The sequence below is a fragment of the Rattus norvegicus genome, chromosome 9, assembly GCF_036323735.1.
Source record: "Rattus norvegicus strain BN/NHsdMcwi chromosome 9, GRCr8, whole genome shotgun sequence".
Taxonomy (NCBI): Eukaryota; Metazoa; Chordata; class Mammalia; order Rodentia; family Muridae; genus Rattus; species Rattus norvegicus.
The window spans coordinates 67,128,681-67,152,578 of NC_086027.1; the positions used below are offsets into that span (position 1 = coordinate 67,128,681).

General features: G+C 45.2%; 1 protein-coding gene and 1 long non-coding RNA gene across 5 annotated transcripts in view; one reads left to right on the top strand and one right to left on the bottom strand.

Moving 5' to 3' along the window:
- Positions 1–23,898, top strand: part of Aox1 (aldehyde oxidase 1) — a 79,150-nt gene that overhangs the window by 54,850 nt on the left and 402 nt on the right. For 2 of the 3 annotated variants that reach the window (NM_019363.4, XM_039084139.2), the window contains 12 exons: positions 132–219; positions 3,244–3,330; positions 3,744–3,935; positions 5,716–5,943; positions 11,769–11,864; positions 13,607–13,735; positions 14,327–14,401; positions 16,118–16,170; positions 17,039–17,153; positions 20,535–20,600; positions 22,348–22,536; positions 22,968–23,135. In NM_019363.4, coding sequence (NP_062236.3) covers positions 132–219; positions 3,244–3,330; positions 3,744–3,935; positions 5,716–5,943; positions 11,769–11,864; positions 13,607–13,735; positions 14,327–14,401; positions 16,118–16,170; positions 17,039–17,153; positions 20,535–20,600; positions 22,348–22,536; positions 22,968–23,135 — 1,486 coding nt within the window. Of the gene's footprint in view, positions 1–131; positions 220–3,243; positions 3,331–3,743; positions 3,936–5,715; positions 5,944–11,768; positions 11,865–13,606; positions 13,736–14,326; positions 14,402–16,117; positions 16,171–17,038; positions 17,194–20,534; positions 20,601–22,347; positions 22,537–22,967; positions 23,136–23,898 lie in introns of those variants that run through there. The other variant, XR_594396.4, reaches the window with a different exon arrangement.
- Positions 20,452–23,821, bottom strand: LOC120094690 (uncharacterized). Of its 2 annotated transcripts, none has more exons than XR_005489156.2 (3): positions 23,683–23,821; positions 21,165–21,322; positions 20,452–20,749 (listed from the first exon to the last, which is right to left on the bottom strand). It is a non-coding gene; the product is annotated as an uncharacterized LOC120094690 (long non-coding RNA). The 2 variants fall into 2 exon arrangements; XR_005489155.2 differs by lacking the exon at positions 23,683–23,821 and adding an exon at positions 23,239–23,518.

Here is a 23,898-nt window from a genome sequence, read left to right on the forward strand (position 1 = left end):
CAATGAGGATCTAAAAACCTCCCCATAGGCAACTGCCTTGGGAGCCAACACACCTAGAAGGCAAAATACGACTGGAATAACGGCTAGCTCATTTGTTTGCTTGATTGATTAATTTTTATTTTCTGTTTCAGACACGGTCGCGCGGTCCGCTGCACTCTGGAACGAGGGGAAGACATGTTAATAACTGGGGGCCGCCATCCTTACCTTGGAAAGTATAAAGTGAGCTGAGCAAGTCAGGGAAGGATTCGTGTGGCAATTAGAACATTTGTAAAGACAGATGCAGGGTTCGGCTACTCAGGCAGGGGAAGACCAACAAACACATCAACAAATGTGTCTTACTCGAGTTTCCTTTGCTGGGATGAAACACCATGGCCAAAAGCATCTTAGGGAGGAAGGGTCTATTTCACCTACAGTCCTATATTTTAGTTCATCGTTAGAGCAATTAAGGCAGAAACTCAAACAGGGCAGGAACCTGGAGGCAGGAACGGATGTAGGCTTGTTCAGCCTGCGTTTTATAGCATCCAAGACCACCAGTCCAGGATGCACCACCCACAATGAGCTGGGCCTCCGCATCACTCACTAATTAAGAAAATGTCCTACAGGCTTGCCTATAGCCCAATCTTACAGACAGTTTTCCAATTGGTGGTCCCTTCCCTCAGATGACTCTAGCTTGTGCCAAATTGACATAAAAAAACCAGCCAAGACAAATGGTAGTCAGATTTTTCTACTCCTTGTGCTCGTGTTTAATTACCCCAGTTCAACGAGATTTCCTGCTTTGCTCAGCAACGCCAGTTTGAGAGAAAGTACTAGCTAAAATTGTGCAGTACAGGGTAAACGATTGGAAGGCATGTGACTGTATGTCGATGAAAGCCGACCTGATAGCATTCTTTTCATGCATGAAAGGTAAAAATAGAATGGTTCCTGTAACAGTCGTGCTATATGAAATTGCAATTATTCGCAAATGGCTCCTCGTTTTTTAATATATCAATCATATCGTGAAAACCTATGACCCAGAAATTCCTCCAACAGTTTCTATAGTAGAAAATAACTATCTTTTTGCCTTGTAAGAGATTACTTTACATTTTAAAGCTGGCTGACAGCTTTAACAATCAACCCAAATCTCTCAGGATCTTCAGCCTTTACTAAGGTATTTTTCATTCGGGTAGGAGCCTAGTACTTTGCGTGGATTGGGGGAGGGGAGGGCTTGCTCCAACCAACCAGGTCTTGTTTTCCTAATAGCGCCTTTATCCCCTTAGACTGTGCTCTCTCATAACCACTGGGTGTATACAACTATTTAAATTTGCATTAAATTAACAAACTAAAATTAAACTAGGATTATGCTGTATAGTTTCATTAGCAATGTTTCAAGTACACAATGCCCACCTGTAACTGTTGACTACCATATTCCAAGTGTAGACAAGGGATATTGCCATAGTCCCCGGGAGTTTTATTGGAATCTGTGCAGGAACCTGAGTCCTCCACAGAGCCTTCGGCAGCAGGCAACAGACAAGGCAACACCGACATAGATGGTCTATCAGGTGCCAAGCCTGTAAGTGGTGGACCTCGCTTCTGTCCAGGCATCTTGGGACTGACTTTGCCACCTCGCTGTGGGGATAGCTAAAACATGTGGTCTTGTGTGCCCGAATGCCAGCCTGAGCCCCAGAATGAGTTTAAATTTGACTTCACACAAAAGATCGAGACTGAGTCGTAGATGTAATTCTGGGGTTTTTCTCTGCCCCCACTTGTTCCCTAGTAACAACAAGGCATTTCTATGCCCGTTCTAGCCTCTTTTAACCCTGAATAAATGACACAGAGACCTAATACATTTATTAACAAGCTGCAGACACCATGCTGGACAGATACTCATCTTTCTAAACCTTCACGACTGCCTACTTCCCAGCCTTGTCCTTTATCTGCATCTGAGTCTTGCCCTGGCTTGCTATGGTCCATGTGTGTCCTCATGGCTGTCCAGTAATGATCTGCTCATGACAAATCCTCCTGATACTTCTCTTCTTTCTTCTCATGGCTGCTCTCTCATGGCATCCTCATGACTAATCCTCTTGGTCCTTCTCCTGATCCATCTTCCTTCCTACTCTCTCCTCCTCTTTGCTCTTATTTTGCTTGGGGTCCCATGACTGGGAAGAGAAGTCTTGCCCAATTCTCTTCTGCCCAGATAACTGGCTGATCAGCTCTTTATCAACCAATCACAGGTGATGGAAAACAACCTTTACAAGTCATTGAGATAGGAGATGCTCTAAGTATCAGAACAATGCAAACATCCAGACTGCAACCAGATCTCTGAGCACAGCAATCAGCATCTGAATACACAGTACATGAAACCATCCCCCAACACTGAGTAGATTGTTGGCAAGTCACATGCTATAACTGGGCTTGAGCCCTTGCAGGAGGGTGACACGAATTCTGTGGATGGGATGGCCTTAGCAGTGTGAGCATGGAGCAGGTGGCTTCCAGGAGGCAGGAGGAATACAGACAGGAAGCAGCTGAGTCTGAGACATGGTTATGAGTTACAGAGCTGACAAAGTCCCAGAACTTATATTGTATAAAATAAAATAGTATCTGTTGGATAACTTAGCACCATGTGATGAATAAGGCCACAAAACACAAAAAACTTCAGCCTGGAGTTTTCTAGAAGAAAAAAATTTGGAAGCAGTGAGCATTCTGGAAAGGAAAGGATGATCTTGTTTGTGTAAGTGTTGGGGAAGAAATGAAAATAGGTCATTGAAACAGAAATGTCTTTCACCTAAATGGACCATAGTGAAGGAGGACATCACCATAGCAGCCATGGTTGCTGATGGAGAGTAATGTGAGGACAGGAAATGAGGTTAGGTTAATTATATTAATATATATTAATATTTAGTTATATAGTAATATTCATTATTTATCTAAGGAGCACCTGCTGTGAGAGCTGTGCTCAGCTTCTGTTCTCCTTTGATGTAGCCTAGAACCTAAGGCAAGGGAACGATGCCACCCACTATTAAAACTAGTGTTCCCACTTCAATTAACCTAATCAAGATAATCCCTCCCTAGGGTTGCTCATTGACAATTCTAGATCTGTCAAGCTGATAATTAACACTGACTATCACGCAGTCTTCCCAATATCACTAAACCAGCTAAGTATCCAAGAAACAGGTGTCAAATCTAACTGTGTGATGCTTTTCCAAAGTATGACCAAGTGAACTTTGACCTCTTGAACCAGTATCAGCAGTCAGTTCTCTCCCCCAGGTTGGATTCATGAGGGACGGCAGAATCGTGGCCCTGGATGTGGAGCACTATTGCAATGGAGGGAGCTCCCTGGATGAGTCCTTATGGGTAAGTTTTAGAGGAAGCTTTCATTCTTCAGAGTAGTACCTAAAATGATTGGACTCAGGAATATTTACTCTTTACATAACATCTAATAAAGGGCTCACTGCAGAATAGCAAAGAGGAGTTCCTGAAAACCACAGGTGGGCGGAGCGCAGAGATCTTGGCCAACCTTTGTGTGTCTGCTTCCCACACCTGGATATGAGCACGAGGGCGAGCTTTATTAAATGTAATAATTAAGACTAATCCAAATCCTTAAAATGATTCCAAGGCAGATGCATCTAACTGGGGTGTGAGGTCTCTCAGCGTTTATGCCAAGAAATGAAGAGAGGCACTGTTTCCAGCCTGGCTTCATTCTGAGGTGTCTGCTTGGTTAGGAAGTGCCAAGAAGGTTTGCTCACATCAGTTCTGGGTGTCTTCAGGTGATAGAAATGGGGCTTCTGAAGATGGACAACGCTTACAAGTTTCCCAATCTACGCTGCCGGGGCTGGGCCTGCAGAACCAACCTCCCGTCCAACACTGCTCTGCGTGGGTTTGGCTTTCCTCAGGCAGGGCTGGTCACCGAAGCCTGTGTCACAGAAGTGGCAATCAGATGTGGCCTGTCCCCTGAGCAGGTAACCCTACTCTAGTCTCATGTATAAAGGATGTTGAATATCTGAGCTGGGAAGGTTTGGGGACCATTTAGGTTAGGGAATTAGAGAGGAGATCCAGAGAGTAAACTATTTGCTTGAGCTTTACCCAGTCAACTAGTTCATAGAGTCAGTAACCAAGTTTAGTCGTCCTTGCCTTTCATACTCCACTTAAAAAAAATCTAGGAAACACGATTTTAAGAACATGAATTGGAAGGACTAGAGTGGTATCTCAGTGGTTATGAGCACTGATTGCTCTTCCAAAGGACCTGGGGTTCAATTCCCAGCACCCACACGGCAGTTTATAACCATCTGCAACTCCAGTTCCAGGGGGATCTGACACTCGCACATAGATAAACATTCAGGCAACGCACCAATGCACATAAAGTAGAAATCACACACGCACGCACGCACCTGCCCTCTCTTTGGCACCTTATGCAGATGGACCTCATGTAGCAATACCTCTGGCAACAGCACCCCTTTGCCTCCTGCTCCAGGAGGCCTGGGAGAGCCCAAGCCTTCAGTTTATCTTCCTTTCTCCTCTTAACACTAAACTCTAAGACCAGAGGTAGGAGCCATCTTCTTTATGTCTCTTAATCTTGTAGGGGGTCCTTGTCCCTGCTACTGGTGACAGCCTCTGCCATTGTTCTGTTTGGAAGCACAATGGAAAGGAAGACATCCTTCCTGTCCAGAAAAGCCTCTGAAAAATCTATGTCCCCTTGAATGGCATGTTGCATTAAGTTCTACTTATGGGGATCCGAGCAATTGCTTGGGGAGCGGTTTTGGAATGGTGTGTGTTTATAATGGTCTCTATCTGCTTGTAGCGGGAGCTCACCATAACTATGGGGGTTTTCTCAACTAAGAATACAAGGCGGTTAGTGTCTTTTGCTCTCTGCTGAGATGCCTTGGTTGCCAATTCTAGAAATTCTGTAACAGTCTATATGGTGCGTCACACATCTGGGGATAGAATCTTCTCACTTGTGGCTACCCACATGAGACCTACCCAAGACTGAGCCACTGAGGTTAGAGGAAGGAGCTCATGAGGCTCTGCCCTGCCTTGAGGTTCTAGTGTTAATGGCTGCTGGCAGCAGTCAAGTCACTTTCTTCAGTGACCACTCGTCAGTTGCCCATGCTTCAGAAAAATGACGTTCCACTCATGTCTCTCCAAGGGATCCCAATTATGTACAGTAGGGAGGGGGGATGAAAGAGGGAGTCAGATACTGAAAATAATGAAAATTCTCAATATACCTGCATGCAACTTTCTTCTTTGTCCTTTTCCTTTGCCATTGGTTATAGTTAAACAAATATTCCTATTGGTTTGCACAGTAGGTGGACAAATCTCTGTCTTCTGAGCTTCCTGTCCCGCGCTATCTCACCAGCAAGAACACGTGGGGACACACGAATCCTTCTGCAGCTAAACATTTTTATTGTATCTTAAAGAGAGGGCCCGGGGCGCCAGCATGGCACGGCTTATATACACCCTAGTGCGGCGCATCCACACCTGATTGGTCGCTTACCCATGATCTCATAGGCACGCCCCGGAGTGGGCAAAGACCTGGCAGGAAGGCACTCTTGCACATGCGCACACAGTTAACTTCCTGAAAGGAAGTCGGCTGGCGCAGCGGAGGCCAGCGCCATCTTGTAATGGCAAAAGCTATCCCAGCTTTCCACGTGGGGCGCAGTGGAAGCCAGCGCCGTCTTGTGGTGGCGAATGTTATTGCGGCCCTCCACAGCTTCCCTCACATTTTAATCTCCCCTTCCACAGGTTCGAACCATAAATATGTACAAGCAAATTGATAATACCCATTACAAGCAAGAATTCAGCGCCAAGACCCTCTTTGAGTGCTGGAGAGAATGCATGGCCAAGTGTTCCTACTCTGAGAGGAAAACGGCTGTAGGAAAATTCAATGCAGAGAATTCCTGGAAGAAGAGGGGAATGGCCGTGATTCCATTGAAGTTTCCTGTGGGTGTTGGCTCAGTAGCCATGGGACAGGTCAGTCCTTCAAATATATATGGAAATGTCACCTGGCAGATGCCACAAGGGTGTCAAGGAAACTTCCTGAGATTCAGTTAGCCACAAGATGGACCGGCTCAGCTGTAAAATTCCACCTGGGTGTGCACAGCGAAGCCTGTATTACACTGGGACACAAGAATTCCTCTGCAAAACCTGGAGGGGTTTAACAGTTAGAGAGGAATGTTCTTGGTGGGAAATGGGGTGTGTGTGTGTGTGTGTGTGTGTGTGTGTGTGTGTGTGTTTGTGTGTGTGTTTGTGTTTGTGTGTGTGTGTTTGTGTGTGTGTTTGTGTGTGTGTGTGTTTGTGTTTGTGTGTGTGTGTTTGTGTTTGTGTGTGTTTGTGTGTGTGTTTGTGTGTGTGTTTGTGTGTGTGTGCATGTGTTTGTGTTTGTGTGTGTGTTTGTGTTTGTATGTGTGTGTTTGTGTTTGTGTGTGTGTGTTTGTGTGTGTGTTTGTGTGTGTTTGTGTGTGTGTGCATGTGTTTGTGTTTGTGTGTGTGTTTGTGTTTATGTGTGTGTGTGTGTGTGTGTGCGCGTGTGTGCGTGCACGTGCATGATTTATTCCTGGCCCTGGTGCTAAGAAGCAGAGATAACTGCTCTGTGTCCTGGATGTTCAGGTAAGAGACAGAGGCAGAGGACCTCTGAGACGCCTCTTCCAGCTGTGACTCGGTGTTTCTAGACATGGAGTAGAAATGGGAAGTTGTGGGGTATTGTGTGCCTGACTTCCTTGCTAGGTAGGGTAAACTAAACCTGGAAAAGTAAATTATTGACCTTTTTGAACGAAGTCTTTGGAGTTTGTTCTCGTCACAACCGTTAAAAGGGAAGGACTAGGCACTGCTGCTCTGGTTTCTTTAGCTGACTAAATAAGGCTTTGCTTAGCTAAATCCCACTTGCTTTTTGCCTCTGATTTTGAATGAAGCTTGTGTATAATAACTGGGGAAAGGCTGCTGTATCCTTCCTTACTGTGGAGCAGCAATGCAGACCCCTTATCTAAGTTTTTATATGTACATGTGTGTATTGCACATACACACAGAGATGCACACGCAGAGATGCCCATGCACAGAGATGCATACAGAGAGATTCATGCAAAGAGATGCACACACAGAGATACACACGAACAGAGATACACATACAGACATGCACACACAGACATGCATACACATGCACAGACATGCACACACAGACATGCATACACATGCACAGACATGCACACACAGACATGTATACACAGATATGCATACACATGCACACACAGACATGCATACACATGCACAGACATGCACACAGAGGCATGCACACACAGACATGCATACACATGCACAGACATGCACACACAGGCATGCACACACAGACATGCACACAAAGACATGCATACACATGCACAGACATGCACACACAGACATGCACACACACACAGATTCATACACAGGGATGCACATGTACAGAGACACACACACAAAGATGCACACACAGACATGCACACACATGCACAGACATGCACACACAGACATGTATACACAGACATGCATACACATGTACACACAGACACGCAGCAGAGCTCTCACATCACTTAGTATTTCCTCCATGTTTGGATGTGTCTCATAGAGGAAGAACCAGGAATGAGTGGATCTGTGAGACGTTATGCTGTGTGGAGACCATGAGCAGCGGGTAAGAAGGCCTTTCCCCTCTCCCCAACTTTATCCTTTCACCTAACCAACCCAGCTGAGCTTGGTCCTTAGAGCCTAGGCACATGGAAGGCTCAGAGGACAGTTACACATGGTTGTCTTGTTGGAGTCTCTCATCCTTGCCCGTTTGCGCAAATGAAATTGAACTCAGAGAACACAGAGCCACTTAGCCATCTGCACAAGATTTTCTCAGATGAGGGAGATACTCAAAGAGGCGTGGTCAAGGCCAAAAGCACATTATTGAAGAGGAAGGGAGGAAAAAACTAATACTGGGAAATTGATTTGTGAGCAGTGAATTCTGGGGGATAAATGTATTGCTATGTAGCTGGCAGCTAGCCGAGAGATCAGCCAGGCCATCTGTCTGGGAGCAGACAGGAGCATAAGGAAGCACCATGGATCCTGTTGAAGCCTGAGTTAAGGGTAATAGGTATGCTCTAGACTGCCTGTAGGTAACAGTGGCCATGGTATAATGTCACATCCACAGAATTATTTCAATAGGTAGTTTGAAAACTAATTATCAGTTATCCACTGTGCTGTAAGTCTGTCTAGAGTTCCTCTCAGGGAAATCTGAGAGCTGACTGAGCAGTGAGGAGCTTTGGCGGCTTTTGCAGAGGAAGGGTTTGATTCCCAGAAACCATGCTGCTACAGACTCACAGCTGTCTGTAACTCATTTGCAGGAGATCTGGCACCCTCTTCTGTCCTTTGCAGGTGCATGAGTGCATGTGTGCAGGCCTGTGTGTGCACATGAGTTGTATGTGAGGTGTGAGTGTGTATTTGTGTGTGTTTTTGGGTGTGCATGCATGGGCATGAGTGTGTATGTGGTATATAGTGTTGTGTGTGTATCTATCACAAAAAAAATAAAAATTAAGACAAATCCTTAGATTTTATCTCATTCTACTCTTAGGAAAACCTATAAAATTTGTGTCTTCATTTTCACAATGAGAACACTAAAGTTTGGGGATTTTAAAACCCTCCTTGCTGCTCCACTGCTGGTAGAATTTAGGCCAAGGCTGACACCCACACTCTCTGACAACTTTGGAGAGCCTTCTCAAAGCACCCTATGACTGGAAGTGAGGGGGAAGTTGGCTGACCTGAGGAGAGAAGAGGAAAGGGTTAGTACTGAGGCTTCATCCAGAACTGTTAAGAAGTCTCCATGGACCCTTTGGAGAGTTTGGGATCTGTCCCACATGGAATGAATGCTGGAAGGCACATCCACAGAGGATCAGTCTGCAGCAAAACAGAGGACCAACTGGGGATGAGCCATGGGACGCTGATCTGGTAGATGTTGTCTGTCCACTGGTGCTGGTCTCATCTGAATGTTTTCTGGAAAGAGATAGCTTGGGGCCATAGGGATTTGTTTCTTTCGGTGCAGGTTCCTAATTAGGGGTATGTAAGGGCGTGGACAGCTCTAGGATTCCATTCTCCCTGTCCCTGGAGAGATCAACCTTCCAGGTTTCTGTGCAGAGATTCTTTGTTTAAATGTGAATGTATGCACACCTAGGTGGAAGAGAGAAGGAACAGCTGTCTGCACACAGAGATCGAGGTCGTCTGGCGAGCATCGAGTAGCAGAACAGCGATTTGACCTTAGTGCTCTGAACCCCATGTCTTTCTTGTCCCATGCTGCCTTCCCAAGCGGAAGAAGTTCTCACCCTCCCGCTCCAGGGTTCAGATGTAGATTCTTCCATTTCTAGACTGTGAACCCTGAAGGATGCAGATGGTATCCAGTTAACCCCTGCGTTATCACGGTGGCACAGAGTAGGGCCCAGATGTTGCACGGCTGAGGCATTTGGGAACTCTTAAGATTACGGCTAACTTCTCACCAAGCCAGTGAAGTCCTCTGTATTAGGGAACAATCTGACTGGGAGCTTTTGTAGAATTATCTTTTGTGCCACTGAGCGCAAACCATGTGGTGGTGCCACTGAATGAGACCAAATTTGACATTTTTAATAGCTAGAGGAGTTTGCAACACCATGTAGAACAAAGTACTCAGCAACCTCTGATGAAAATGCTGCGCCGGATGAACCAGCAGGCAGAATGCCTCAACAGCAGGCTCACACAATGGAGAACACATGAAATCCAGTGTAATTGTAGCTTCGTCAAAGAATAAGCCCACCTATGTGGTCCACCCACATTTACCACAGCCAAGGAGGCAAAGCACCTGTAAACGTATGGAATAGATCAAATCGCTGCTTTTATAAGTTCATGTATCAAGCATATCAAGGGCCTAGTACATCTGAGACACTGTGTCCAATTCAAAAGCAGGCTTAGGGTGTGTCCCTCCCTACCAGAGTACAAAGCCAGAAGTGACTGCCACACTGGTACCACAGCTCAGAGCAGCCAGCTCTGAGGAGGGCACTGCTTCTTTTCTTTATTTGGGAAGAAATGCTAGGTACATGAAATGGTGTCTTCAGGAAACATGTATGTTCAATCTGTCATATCTCTACAGGGCCCTGAGGGACACATGTAAGCTCAGTCTGTTACATCTCTTCAGGGCCCTGAGGGAAACTACTATGGCTTGATATTCTAAGACTGTCTGGGCACTGGGTGCATGAGTCTTTGCACTGATTTTGTTAACCAAGAAAATGGAGATGGCATTCACTGTCAAAAGTATCTTCCTCGGAATGGTGGCGATTTCAGCTTATTCACTGGGTTAACACACACTTTGGGATGCTGGATAAAGAGGTAGTTCTCCAGCTGTGGTTCACAGGTCACAAGTGGCTATGAAAGTGCTTCCGGTGGGCAAAGAACTGATGTAGGAAAACAGTCCTCTGAGAGGGTTTATCCGACTGACTTGCAGTTCCTGAACTCTGACTGACCAGGGCTGCTTACAAATCAGAGTAGCAGAGTCTTGGTAGAATTTTAGGTTTAAGGAGTGGAAGTTACCTTGTTAGCAGAATGTTCTACAGATCTTTCGTATCTTTACAAATCCCCGATTAAGCCAATGAAGGGAAGGAGGGTAGACAGGAATTTGAGGCAGACCGTCACTCTGCATCCACATTCGGGAAGCAGGTAGCAGTGAATGGTGTCGATTCACTTACTCCATGCTTTTCATGTAGTCAAGACCCCAAGCTTTGAAATGGTGCCATTCACACTAGGGTGAATTTTTCCCACTTCTAGTGACCCAAATTTCTGACTCCTCTGTTAGAATGTCCAGAGATTTCTCTAAGTGACTTTAGGTCCCAGCAAGTTGACAATTGCAGGTAACACAGTGAGTTAGACACCACGGTAGACTGTTCAAGCCATGTGCTCACCAGTGGTAAAATCTGTTCCTTTAGTCTGGCTGCTCCTGTGTCCTTATGAAGACTGACACAGTCAGATGATCGCTCCCGAAGTCTACAGTACTGTGCCAAGATGATCTGCAGCGATTCTCAGCCTGTGGGCCATGACTCCTCTTGGGGATTGAATGACCCTTTCACAGGAGTGGCATATCAGATATCCTGCCTAGCACATATTTACAATGCTATTCATACAAATTTATAAATTCAATACATTTACAAAAATTTACAAATTCATACCAAATAACAATTATGGAATAGTAAATAATTTTATGGTTGGGGTCACCACAATGTGAGGAACTGTATTAAAGGGTCCCAGCACTAGGAAGATTGAGAACCACTGATCCAGAGTAAACTGAGGTCATTTTGCAGCTGAACAATGACAATGTCTCGGTGTGCCTTCTTTGGATTTGCATTTGGGGGTCTGTGTGATGTACTTATAGCTATGGGAACATATGCGGGCACAGCCGTTCTCCCTTCCACCCAACCTATGTATGCAAACATTTGCATTTTAAAATGGGGAACCTCCCCCCAAATAAAGTGACCTAAAATATCGTTCCTCCCTAAGGGAGAGAAACCCTGGAGATACCCACATCCTTCAGTGTCCTAATTAGGATCTCTGTCCTACAAAAGACACAAAGCTGCCCAAAACCAAGGGTGGTTAGTATGCGGTGCCTGCCCTGTGGCACGCGCGCGCGCGCGCGCGCACACACACACACACACACACACACACACACACACACACACACACTTAGCAGGGCCTGGGGGAGGGGTAGAAGGTGTGTTAGTTGCAGCAGCAGTCTGGTCAGAGCACCTCTGAGTCATCTCTTTTCATCCTCTCCTCAGGCGGCTGCCCTGGTCCATATTTATCTTGATGGCTCTGCACTGGTCTCTCACGGTGGGATTGAGATGGGGCAGGGTGTCCACACTAAAATGATCCAGGTAAGAATACAAACACTGGGTTCTGTTGGGTGTGTCCTCACAGACATATGTATACATGAGAAAGACCGTGAGCATATTTCTCTGTCCCGAAATAAACAGGTAGGAGTCTGTCAGTTTGACAGCTTAAACGTTAAGCTATTAGCAGAAACTGGGTAAACAAGTCAATTTTGTTACTCAATGCCATGAAAGCGTGTGCCAAAAGCCGGGCTTGTTTTAGGGCTAACGAAGGTTCCTGTGTGTTCTCTGCTTCCATTTGGATAGTGACAACTGGAGTGCCCTCTTGTAAGTTTTTGCTGGGTGGTAAAGAGATGAGCAGATTCTGACAGATCACATTGTTTCTTGCCCTCTTTATATTAAGGACACCGAACGATCAATAACGTAAATTAAACTTGATGTGTCTAGGCAGTATTTATCAGCAATTCTACTTTAGGGTCCTTCTATTTTGTCCGATTTCTCTTCCAATAAAAATTGCTGAGATGTCACTGGCGGAAGCTCGTTCCTTGTGTTTTTCCCTAACTAGCTTCCTGACATTGCAGATTCCTAACAGTTGCCAGGCACGGTGTGCCTGCCTGTAATCCCAGCACTCTGGAGGTGAAGGCAGGAGGATCAAACTCAGGCCAAACTTGATCACATGGTGACATCCTGTCTCAAAAATAAAGCAGACAAGCAAAAGTGCGTTCTTAACACACACAGCTTTTAGTGGCTGCTTGGGGGGTGGATTTGTAATTAACTCTACCCCGGTTATTGAGCGAGTCAGTGAGTATTCCTCAGTATAAACATATGATCCTCTCGGTGGTTGTTCTCTGAAAGTGAGGTGAGGAATTGCTTTTACATTTGGAATTACTCGACACATGTTATTAAATTGTTTCCCATAAAGTATATGCAGCATATTTTACCATTAACTAATATTTAATTTGATGAATTATTGAAAAAATTAGATGATTTGCCAGGTGAATGAAAGCAAATCGGGTGGGGCAATTTAGATGTTTTTACATTGCAGGGCCTTGGGATGTGTGGGATTTGCTTTGGCTTTGGTTTTATGCTGCTGATGCTTGAGAGTTGTCTAATGATGATTTTCAGTGAGAGTTCAGTGATTTCTTACTTGAGCCAAAGAACTAATGTTGAGAGAGCCTGTGCCCTCTGTCTAGATGCTTTCCTGAGAGCCACCCAATGTAAAAGGGCTCAGGATGCCTGTGTCCTTGGACAAGCATACTGTTAGCCAGAAAGAGATGAATTTTGAATCAACTAAAATGTCTCCAGCACCAACAATATAGACTAAAGAAACCTTTGAGTCCCATGTTGGTCCTGATGGACCATTCTGTCCTTCAGTGATGTGAGTGTTCCTGAGGGCCATGTCCTTCCTGAGAGGTGCTCCGGTCCAGCAACCTGACTGGAACTGTGCATAGAAACCATGCAGCCCCTGTTAAGGTGGTGTCCACTTTGCTAGAATTCTGCATTGATCTCATCAGCACAGAGACTTGATAAAGCTTTCCCCGTGCACTAGCCTGGAGCCTTGCTACCTTTTCCTGATGTTCACATGAGTATAATCAAAGGAGAAGTATATGTGTTTAAAACTTGGAGTCCAGACAGACTAGCTACCAGGATTTTAAAAGAGAGGAATTCATGGTTCTGCCCTTCATTCCTGTCTTGCATATAAAGCCTGCACACACGTGCTATGCCAACCATGCATGTTGTTACAACTAACCAAAGTGTTTGAAATGAGACTATGTTTAACATTCTAGGTGGTCAGCCGGGAATTAAAGATGCCAATGTCGAGTGTCCACCTGCGTGGGACAAGCACAGAAACCGTCCCCAACACCAATGCATCTGGAGGCTCTGTGGTGGCAGATCTCAATGGATTGGCAGTAAAGGTAGAACTCGCTGCAATGACATCGTTCATTTGACCTTCCAGGTCAAATCCGCAGCTGGAGATCAGAAGAGTCATTCAGCTCTTAGTATCTCTTCCATCCGGGGCAGGACAGGGCCATAGAGCCAGCAGATGATAGACTCAGCAGTCGGTTAGCAAGTCCTCGTGATTCTGTCCCCTACACCCCAATATCCTCGCCCTTCTGTGTGTCAGCCTCCTACTTCCTGCCAGGGCCTTTGGATGATCTTCTATCTCCATTGCCTTTCACTCTGGCTTCTTAAAGCCTTAAATGTGCCCAGAAAATCAATGCTTTACAACCAGTGGTTGGTGGTTGGCAATGGTCCTTCTGTGAAGTCTTGATCTTGACCTAGGGTAGTGTGTAAGGCAGTTGTCTATTAGACCAGTACATGTCTGACAGGCTCACACACAGGCATCACCGCATGCAGCCTTTCATGTCATGCTCTACTGCCTTGATGCCCTGTGTCTCTTTGTTCCTAGGTACTTCCAAGTTAACTCATGGGATGCCCTATGGTGTTGTTCTGACATTGGTGTTTTCATGAAATTATTAGAGTTTTTAACTTAAAATCTTTTACAGGATGCTTGCCAGACCCTTCTAAAACGCCTTGAGCCCATCATCAGCAAGAACCCCCAGGGAACTTGGAAGGATTGGGTGAGACCCGTTGGCTCCCTATGTTTTATCATAGAAACTTACAAGATACAGGAGAAGGGAGAAAGTATGTGTGAGAACTATGTTTGTGGAAAGGGCAATTCAAAGACACCATCATTGCATAATGACAAATAGGAGGCCCCGCTGCCCATGGCATGAGGGGATCCACATGCAGTGGGGAATGGTGTGCCCAGGAATGTTTCTTCTACAAAGAAAGATGGTGTGCATGCTAGGACTCCTGCCATAGCTCTGACCGATGAAGGTTTCATCCTGTGGAAACTACATGCTTTCAGTGCTGGGATCATTATGTAATAGTCACGTAGACTCATTTAGAGGTGGAAACCCCAGAAGCTGGAGACATGGCTCAGAGGTTAAGAGGTTATGTTCCTCTTTCAAAAGACCTGAGTTCAATTCCCAACACCCACATGGCAGTCTCTAACTCCAGTTCCAAGGGATCTGATGCTCTTTTGTATCCTCTGCAGGTACTACATGGGCACACACAGTGCACAGACATACATGCAGGCAAACCACCCATACATATAAAGATACAACAAAGTAATTTATAAAAATCAAATAGGAAACCAAGCCATGGGTTATGATCTATACAAATCATAGATACCCAGTGGACCTGAAATATTCACCTGGTTCTTCTGATCACTGACAGTCTAGAAATGACTAGACATTAGAGGAAACGACACACATTCTAACATCAACCAGCTAACGTTTCAAAATGTCAGGTTAGTAAGTGTTGGCTGCTATGGCACGTATCATACAATCCTGGTGCAGCTGTCGTGCTGACTGGTCCAGATTATAAGTTGTGCAATATGAAAACACAGGTTTGGCCATGTGTTATGTAGAGTCCCGGTTTGAAGACTCCAGGGCCGAGGTCACTCCGTGTGAACATGCATACTTAGAATTCTGGTGGCTCAATTCAGCCACCCGTATCTCACCCAAAAAGCTCCTGCTATTTCATAAAGGTTCACAATGTAACTAACAACGGAATATGAAATTTTGCAATCTGTCCTTGGCATCCTTGTCTTTCCCCTGCCTAGTGTTTCCTGAGCCCAGAAAGGTTGAAAATGGCTGTCTTGAAAAAAATTAGCATCCAGATATCTATAATTCAGGAGCACCCTCTGTCATCACCCGTTGCACAACACCGGCCTTGTATCCACTGCATGACAGGCAGCCCACCTTCGCTATTAAGGCTGCACCATCCACCATTCTTAGACTTGAGAATTTGGACCTGACCTTTGCTTTTCTGTTTAGTAGCCAGCCATTTGTACTTGCAGACACAGGAGACCATTTGATGTAATTGGTACAATTTAGCAAAATCACTGCTCTCAACTGAAATTGTTATGGGTACACAATATAAAATTAAATGTCCAACCATTGTTTCCGAAAATTGGCCATGTTTATAACCTAAGTCCTTCCAGATAGCTGAATGGATCTCTTCATAAGCAGGATGTGGTGGCCATTACAGTTCAGTTTATGCATAACATATCATGGCAGACATTTATTCCGACCATATGCATGAGTAAATGCTGCTACTCCATGCAGCAAGCCGTGGATGCTGATGTAGGAGGAGCCTGAAGTCAGATGATGGCCCGTCGTGGGTTTTCCTCACTATTGCTTTACCTAACACATAGTACAGACAGAACTAAACTCCTCAGCGGTCTCTCAGGAGCCCTTACCATATCATGTTCTGTTGCTCCCTCACAGGCCCAGACTGCTTTTGACCAGAGCGTCAGTCTCTCGGCTGTTGGATATTTCAGGTAAAAACACCCCTCAATCATATGTCATGGAAATACAAGTATGAGCTTGAGGAAACTTTTCATTCTGTTTGCAACATTGTCCCCAAATGACTCATGACCCTCAGTTAGCCTGGTTTTAAAATGAACTTTCAGCCCCTTAGGTAATCCAGGTCTCCAGAAAGACCTTTTCTGAAGAAAATAGTTCACGTGGGTGAGCTTGAATTGAGAGCTGATCCAGATCATATTGTGGCCATGTTGTGACTTTCTGGGAGTTTGTGCTCGGAATTCACAGCAAGGGCCTTTTTTTGACAATGCCATTTATCCCTAAAGTTAAGAAACAACAGTAGAGGGTGAAATTAAGCCAAAAATAATATAGGCACCTCCTGGATTGCAGAGAGAGGAGGGAGGGAGGGAGGGTAGGGAGGAGACACTGTGGAGCTCCGAGAACCACAACCTCTAGGAGAACATCTGTTAATGTTTTCACGGAGAGTGTTTACTGAGCTGGAGAGAGAAAGCAGGAAGATAACCCCCAGCTGAAGCAGAGTTAGGCATATGATGCAAGTTGGATCCCCAAATCTGGTAACTATAGAATGACATAATCCAATATCTGCTAACAGCATCAGGATAATCATAAAAGTCCGAAGCTGATCTCAGGAATAAGTTTGCCACTCAAGGCTAAGTAGGTGTTTGTAACCCGGCAGTTCAAATTGAACAAGCCACATTTACTGGACACATTTTTGAGCCTGTATTATGTGCTGGCATATCTCTGTACATATAAATTCTTCAGACTGGCACAGCTCCCTTTTGACTGGTTTTGTCATTGCTGTGACTGTGGGACCTGATCAGATTACTAAGCAGTGCTCCTCAGCCCTTCTCCTGTTTCTTCCAGGGGCTACGAGTCGAATATAAACTGGGAGAAAGGGGAAGGCCATCCCTTCGAATACTTTGTGTATGGAGCTGCCTGCTCAGAGGTTGAAATAGACTGCCTGACCGGGGACCATAAGGTCAGTCGCACCGGGAGTGTCTTCTGGCTGTTCTTGTGAGGTACTTAAACTCCACATGTGCTGCCTAAGGAAGGAAGGAAGGAAGGAAGGAAGGAAGGAAGGAAGGAAGGAAGGAAGTTGGGTGTGTGACAACAGCACCATGCATTTGCCCTAAGGGTGATTTCTCATCAAATGCCTTAGTGGTATAATTTCTTCCATAGGAAACAGTAATCCTTCTTGTGTGTTTTCCTTTTCCACTTTTAGCTGAAAATAGGAAAGAAACCACTTCAAAACACCTGAAAGGGGTCTCCCTGTAGGTTGTTGTCACAACTAGCAATTCTGATCTCTTATGAGAAGTGTCGTAGTGTGATGTTCTTGAAGCACACCATAAGTATACAGAGCTTGCTAACAAGCACCAAGGGCCACCTCAGGACGCACAGTGGCCAAACAGGTCCCTCTCCTTAAATAGCTGAAGTGCCATCCTATACGTTAAGGGGGGTTATAGAGTCACACTTGTGAACACACATGCACACCAGCTCCAAGGACTCAGCTTCCTTTCTGAACCTGGCCTTTAGTGGTAAAGAAAATGCTCATGGGTCACTATACAGTAAATGCTCCAGGTACATCAATGGGGTTGCAGTAGCCTTTACAAGTGTCATGTGACCATGCTACTAAGTTAGTGCTCGTCTGCTTCAACACCGACCACTTTCATAATTCCAAGTTCCTTTTGTGTCTATATCCTTAGATAGCTAACATGCATAATTTTTATTTAATATGTTCTGGGAATAGGTTTTCTTAAACTATAGTAAGCCTTATCTTTGAAACCTTATTGGAATATCTCGTTTGTCTGGGTTCTAACTCAGACTGTATCTTGGAGGAACTTGGAGCTAAGGACTAACCACTCCCAGCATGGTTTGAGTTGGAGTAGCTGCCCCAGTCTATGCTAAGAGTTAGCTCGTGCTAACTAATCCTGACTCCCTTTTCCCTCGAACAAAGAGTTGGTGGAAACATACCTGTTCAGATTTTCTTACGCTTTGTTAAGGGCTAAGAATAGTAATAATTAACCTGGTATTGGTGCTGACTGTTTGTCTTGGTATAATTGGATCTTTCTTGGCCAATAAAGGCATTTTGGTGCAGGGACCTAAGTTGCTAGACACCCCTAAGTTGCTAGACACCCCTAGTCACCAAAGATAGACCTGGGACTGTGGCTCTCAGTCTCAGACTAGAGAAAATTAAAGACATGGACTCTTGTGGGAATATGCAAAGTAGAAGCAGCCTTTACAAAGAGAATCACAGAGCAGTGGGAAACTAAAGGAAAGTGAGAAGTTCTTCCAAGTGGAGTTTCGAAATGGGAAAAAGCTACCAAACTTCTTTGGCTAGGGCTTTCTACAAGGCCATGGTAGGGACTGGAGGAGGTCTGGGTAGCTGCCCAAGTAAATGTAAGAACAAATTAGACTTATTTCCATGACCAGCTTGTAACTTTACCACAACAGAGAGTTAACTCTTTTACTGCCACCAAGATGTAGCTGCAGTCTTTCTTGATTACCTCATAGTTAACTCCCTGCCTATAGAGTAGTCCGTCACAGGGAGAGGTTTCCTGTGAGAAGCCATTCTTCCTTACAATTTAGACTGTGGCATCAGGATATAGGAAAGGGTGGAAGTGCCCTCCTCACGTTCCTCATGGGTGAAGGGTGAAGGCTGGGAGTAGGCAGCAAGCATGACATCGCCATCCCAGTGTCCTGTCCCTCCTTTGTCTGTGTAGCTTGCTTATCTCATCCCCCAAGTACAAGCCCCTTACTCAGCATAGCCAGTGGTCCACATGTTGCTGGTTTTAATCCCCATCTTCCTTTTAACCCCAGCCTCCATTCTCATAGCAACAACATGGGTCCTTTCTCTTACTGCCTATGGATATAGCTCTCGTATCAGCGTGAGCTTTCAAGATATGTCTTAGAGTGTATTCAGTCTACCTTACGGTGATCTATTTGTTCACTCTGTGTCCTGAGGTGGGAGCATCTGACTTCCTCAAGAGGTACTGGCTCCAGGGAAACTTGAAAATACAAACATGTGAGAGGAGACCAGGGACAGAAGCCACGGTCCTTCCTAACCTTACTAAAGAGGGACATACCATCGTCTGTGCTGTATCCTAGTGGCCACAATGACTGGCCCTGACAGAGATTAGTGGGAGGTGCATGCCCAGGCTGTGACTACCAAATGGAGGAGTTCATTAAGTGTCCTCTTGGAAGAAGGCTGCCACATAGCCTAGACCCACTCTCTAGTCCCATCAGAAGACAATGACAGAGAGCCATGAGCCATGTCTTTGAGTGTAGAACCTTCATTAGCGTTAGACTTTAGAGACCACCATTCGCACCGCAGAATCCATGGATTTGTTGGAGGATGGAGGTGTTACCAACACCGAGGCAAGGCCTTCTGTGCATTTTTAGGCTATAAGAAAGCAAGTCATAAAGGCAGACTTGTTCTTTCTCCACCCCCAAACAAAAGCTCTGCTGCAGTGGACAACACCTTAAACACTTGTTTGGAGCATCTTGAACTCTGTGTTTCCTTAAATGTCACTGAGCTGGGTGGATTCTGTGTATTAGCTTGGAAAGCAGCCATAGAGTTTTGCAACAAGGGTTTTGAAGGCCAAAGATACCGGCTTTTGCTGTTTCCCCGTTTGTTGTGGTAGATTAAATTTAGTCTCTTGCATCACCCAGTTTGAAGTTAACCAAAAGCAAACGAATACTTTATTCTATTCTTTCCAAGAAAAACAAAGTGCTTAATCTGGTTAAGGGTATTTGTGTGGGAGCTGGAGACGTGGCTTGGTGGTTAAGGGCACTTGCAGATGATCCAAGTTCAGCTCCTAGTACACACAGGGTAGCCTACAACCATCTGTGACCCCAGTTTCAAATGATAAGACACTCTTCTGGCCTCTGTGGGCACCAAACACACATAGAGAGAGACTTACATATACATGTAGGCAAACACTCACTCACGTAAAATAAAAATAAAATTTTAAAAAGAAATTTGGAATAGGGGCTGGGAATGGAGCTCTGCTAGTGCTGTTTGCCTAGGATAGCTGAGGCCCTGGGCTCAATTCTCAACACTATAGAAGTCAGGTGTGCTGTCTTATGTCTTTAATCAGTGGAGGAGTGAAGGCAGGAGAATCAGAAGCTAATGGTCATTCTTAGCTACATATTACATTCAAAGCCAACCTGGGCTACATGAGACCCTATCTCAAAAAAAATTTTTTTGGGTAATAAACTTTATCACATAATAAAATCTTTGTTGCTTCTTCATCATGAAACCACATGGCCCAAAGAAAGACTTTATCCCAAACCTGGGCAAGATATATTTCTCAGCTTCTCTGTGAGTTATCTGCATTAAGATGGATTTTTTTTTTACTAGAATATCAGAACAGACATCGTGATGGATGTTGGCCACAGCATAAACCCAGCCCTTGACATAGGCCAGGTATGTGTAACTATCTTTGCCTTGTTTCTTGTTTGTGGGGCAGAAACTGCTGCGAGGTCTGAAGAGGAACCATCCACGTGCTGGTCACCTGTTTCTTAGGCCGCTTTAGTCAGAATCTTCTCTTTACACCAGCTGCAGAACTTAGTCTTCTTAACATTTACAAAGAGAAAAGGGAAAAAACAGTGCTTTGAATAGTTTCGGAAGATGCATCTAATCTGACAGGAGAGCCTGAGGAAAACAAGACCAACCTAGAAGTGCTCAGTGGGCCTGGAGCCTGAGGGATACAGGGGAGACAGCACCAAAAACTGAGCCTCAAGTGAATGAGGCAGAGGTTCTGCCTTAAAGTTTGCTTTGCTGGCAGACACGGGACACTCATGGAGTCTTCACATGCTTGTGTCCTTAACTTACACCTGTACGTGATTCGGACCACTACTGTCCAGTCACAGCATCCTGTAGCATCTTTCTAGTTGTGGCGTATCATGGGGAATGGGGGGAAAGGTATAGAGGGGAGATCCTGAGGGCAGATTCAGGGGCTAGAGAGATGACTCAGTGGATAGTGTTTACCTGGGCATCTGAGGTCAGATCCCCGCACTCAGTAAGAACCAAGTATAGCAGCACACTTCTGCAATCTCATCGCCAGGGCAGAACGGAGACAGATTCATTCCTGGAACTTGCTAGAAGTCGTCTTGTGGCATCAGTGAGCTCCAGGTTCAGTGAGAGATCTTGTCTCAAATAAATGAAGAAAGAAAAAAAAGAAAGAAAGAAAGAAAGAGAGAAAGAAAGAAAGAAAGAAAGAAAGAAAGAAAGAAAGAAAGAAAGAGAAGAAAAGAAAGTAGACGCCAATACATGAAGGCACTGGACATTGATCTCTGGCCCCCACATGCATATACACAAATATGCACATGCACATACATACACAATTCACATGCACACCTGCATGTACACACATGCACATGCACATGCACAAGCACACATGTATCACATGTATACACACACACACACACACACACACACACACACACACAGAGGATTGGGAGAATTTAATATGGACCACGTAGGTAGACTAGAATGAGCAAAGATGTTCAGTTAGAAGAAGAGTAGAGGGAATCAACCTAAATAAAGCTATGTGAGCCAGCCATGGGGCTGGGGGAAGAGAAGGGAAGAAGCTCCAGCTTGACAAAACCAAGGTCTTAACTTAGTGGTTGGAGGTGATATAACCTGGGAGATTGTGTGGCATACGAGCATGGCATCACGACTCATCCCTGGTACTTTTGGTCACATGGCTATGTCTAGGGACTTGACCATCTCAAAGCTGTAGAGAAGCCTTAGAGAACGCATAGCTGGAACCCTTCATATCACAGGGCATAAATGAGCCTAGAGGTGAAAGCCAGGCAGCTAATGAATTGTGTATGGTAAGATGGTAGGGTTCCCCAGCCCTGAGAACCTTTCCTTACTATGCTGGGTCTCTTCAAAGTAAGCCAGAGGATTTCCTCTGCCTCATTGGTTGAAAGAATGAAGGTATGTAGACAGGCCCTGTGGGGAGTCATCTGGAGCTATCATGTCAACAGCTAAGCCAAGACTAGAACCCATGTCCTTTACATTGGAACTTAGCAGTGGATGGAATTAGGTGGCCTTCTGGGGACACTCTCAAAGGCCCCAGAAGACCCCTCGAACTGTATTTCAAAGGTCAGACAAGCAGCATGCTGTTGAAGTGCTCTTGGCTGTTTTGCTCCTTCTCTGCTCTCAGGTTGAAGGTGCATTTATTCAAGGAATGGGACTTTACACGATAGAGGAGCTGAGCTACTCTCCTCAGGGCATTCTGTACAGTCGTGGTCCAAACCAGTACAAGATCCCTGCCATCTGCGACATCCCCACCGAGATGCACATTTCTTTTTTGCCCCCATCCGAACACTCAAACACCCTGTATTCATCTAAGGTAAGCTCTGCTCTATGACAAAGCCCATAGTCATTTGATATCTATAGGGCAGGGAGACATTGGTCTACTTGGGGGTTTGGTGTCTTTATGGTGATTACAGGAGACTCCTTATTAAACATTCTAATTAGAATGCTTCAGATATTCCCAGTCCTGGAGCCTAACATATTGACTGTCAGAGTCCATTTGACGTTTTAAATACAATAATCACCGTCATGCTTATATGTGATCACTCCATTTGGAATCATTTCTTGAACTAGAATATGAGAATATCAAGATCAGTGGTTAAATTAGTTTTTCAATAACAATTTACTTATGGCAACCAGTAGGTTATGTGTATATATAATCAATATGTACTCTGCGAACATATACACATATATTCAGAGAGGAAGTGGAAGTTTGTGTCATAGTCTACATGGCTCATTTCTCTCCAGGGTCTGGGAGAGTCTGGGGTGTTCCTGGGCTGTTCGGTATTTTTTGCCATCCATGACGCAGTGAGGGCAGCGCGGCAGGAGAGAGGCATCTCTGGACCATGGAAGCTCACTAGTCCTCTGACTCCAGAGAAAATCAGAATGGCTTGTGAAGATAAGTTCACAAAAATGGTATGCTACACCCAAGAGGAGGGAAAAAAACACAAAAGAAATTCTTCACTTCTGTCCCCTGGCTTTATGGCCAAGTTTCTTTAACCCACTACTGAGGTTTTACCAAGGGAGAAAAGATGGCAGGAACTCCGTCATGTGAGTCACGTGAGGGCACGTGAGCGGGACAGAATGCTCTCGAACTTGGCTGTCTTTTCATCAGCCTGGCCTTGCTTGGTCGCCTGTGTGCTCAGCTCCTTATCAATGAGGGGTACAGAAGGATGGTTCTCTGAGTCTTGTTTCCCCTTGCTTCATGCCTTCTCAAGGAGATCTGAATCAGGTTAGGAGGTCAGAGGCTGTGGCCTGACCCTGGGACACCCCGCTGAGAATAAAGGCCATACTATTACATCCCATGACATCACTGTCACCTGACAGGCACTGGGAAAGTGTGAAAGAAAGGTCCCTCCCACAATAGGGTCCCGGCTGAGCACACTTTACAGCTTTGTGCGCTTTTATATATGAGTACGATGTGTAATTTTTGGTTACAAAGAAAGCTGTATCATTCAGTCACCTCTCTGGCTACAAGTTTCCTTCTCTTACGGGCGTCCCTCCTCCAGCCCTTCCTTGCAGGCTGTGCATGGTGCCCTCCACTTCACACTGGAGAAACAGGCATTGACTCCGCAGCCTCTCCAGAGGAGAGGAAACTCTCCACGCCCCTCCCAGCTCCTCCCCAGAAAGCCTCTGTGCATCACGTGATGCTATTCTCTGCTCTCTCATTGGCCTGGTT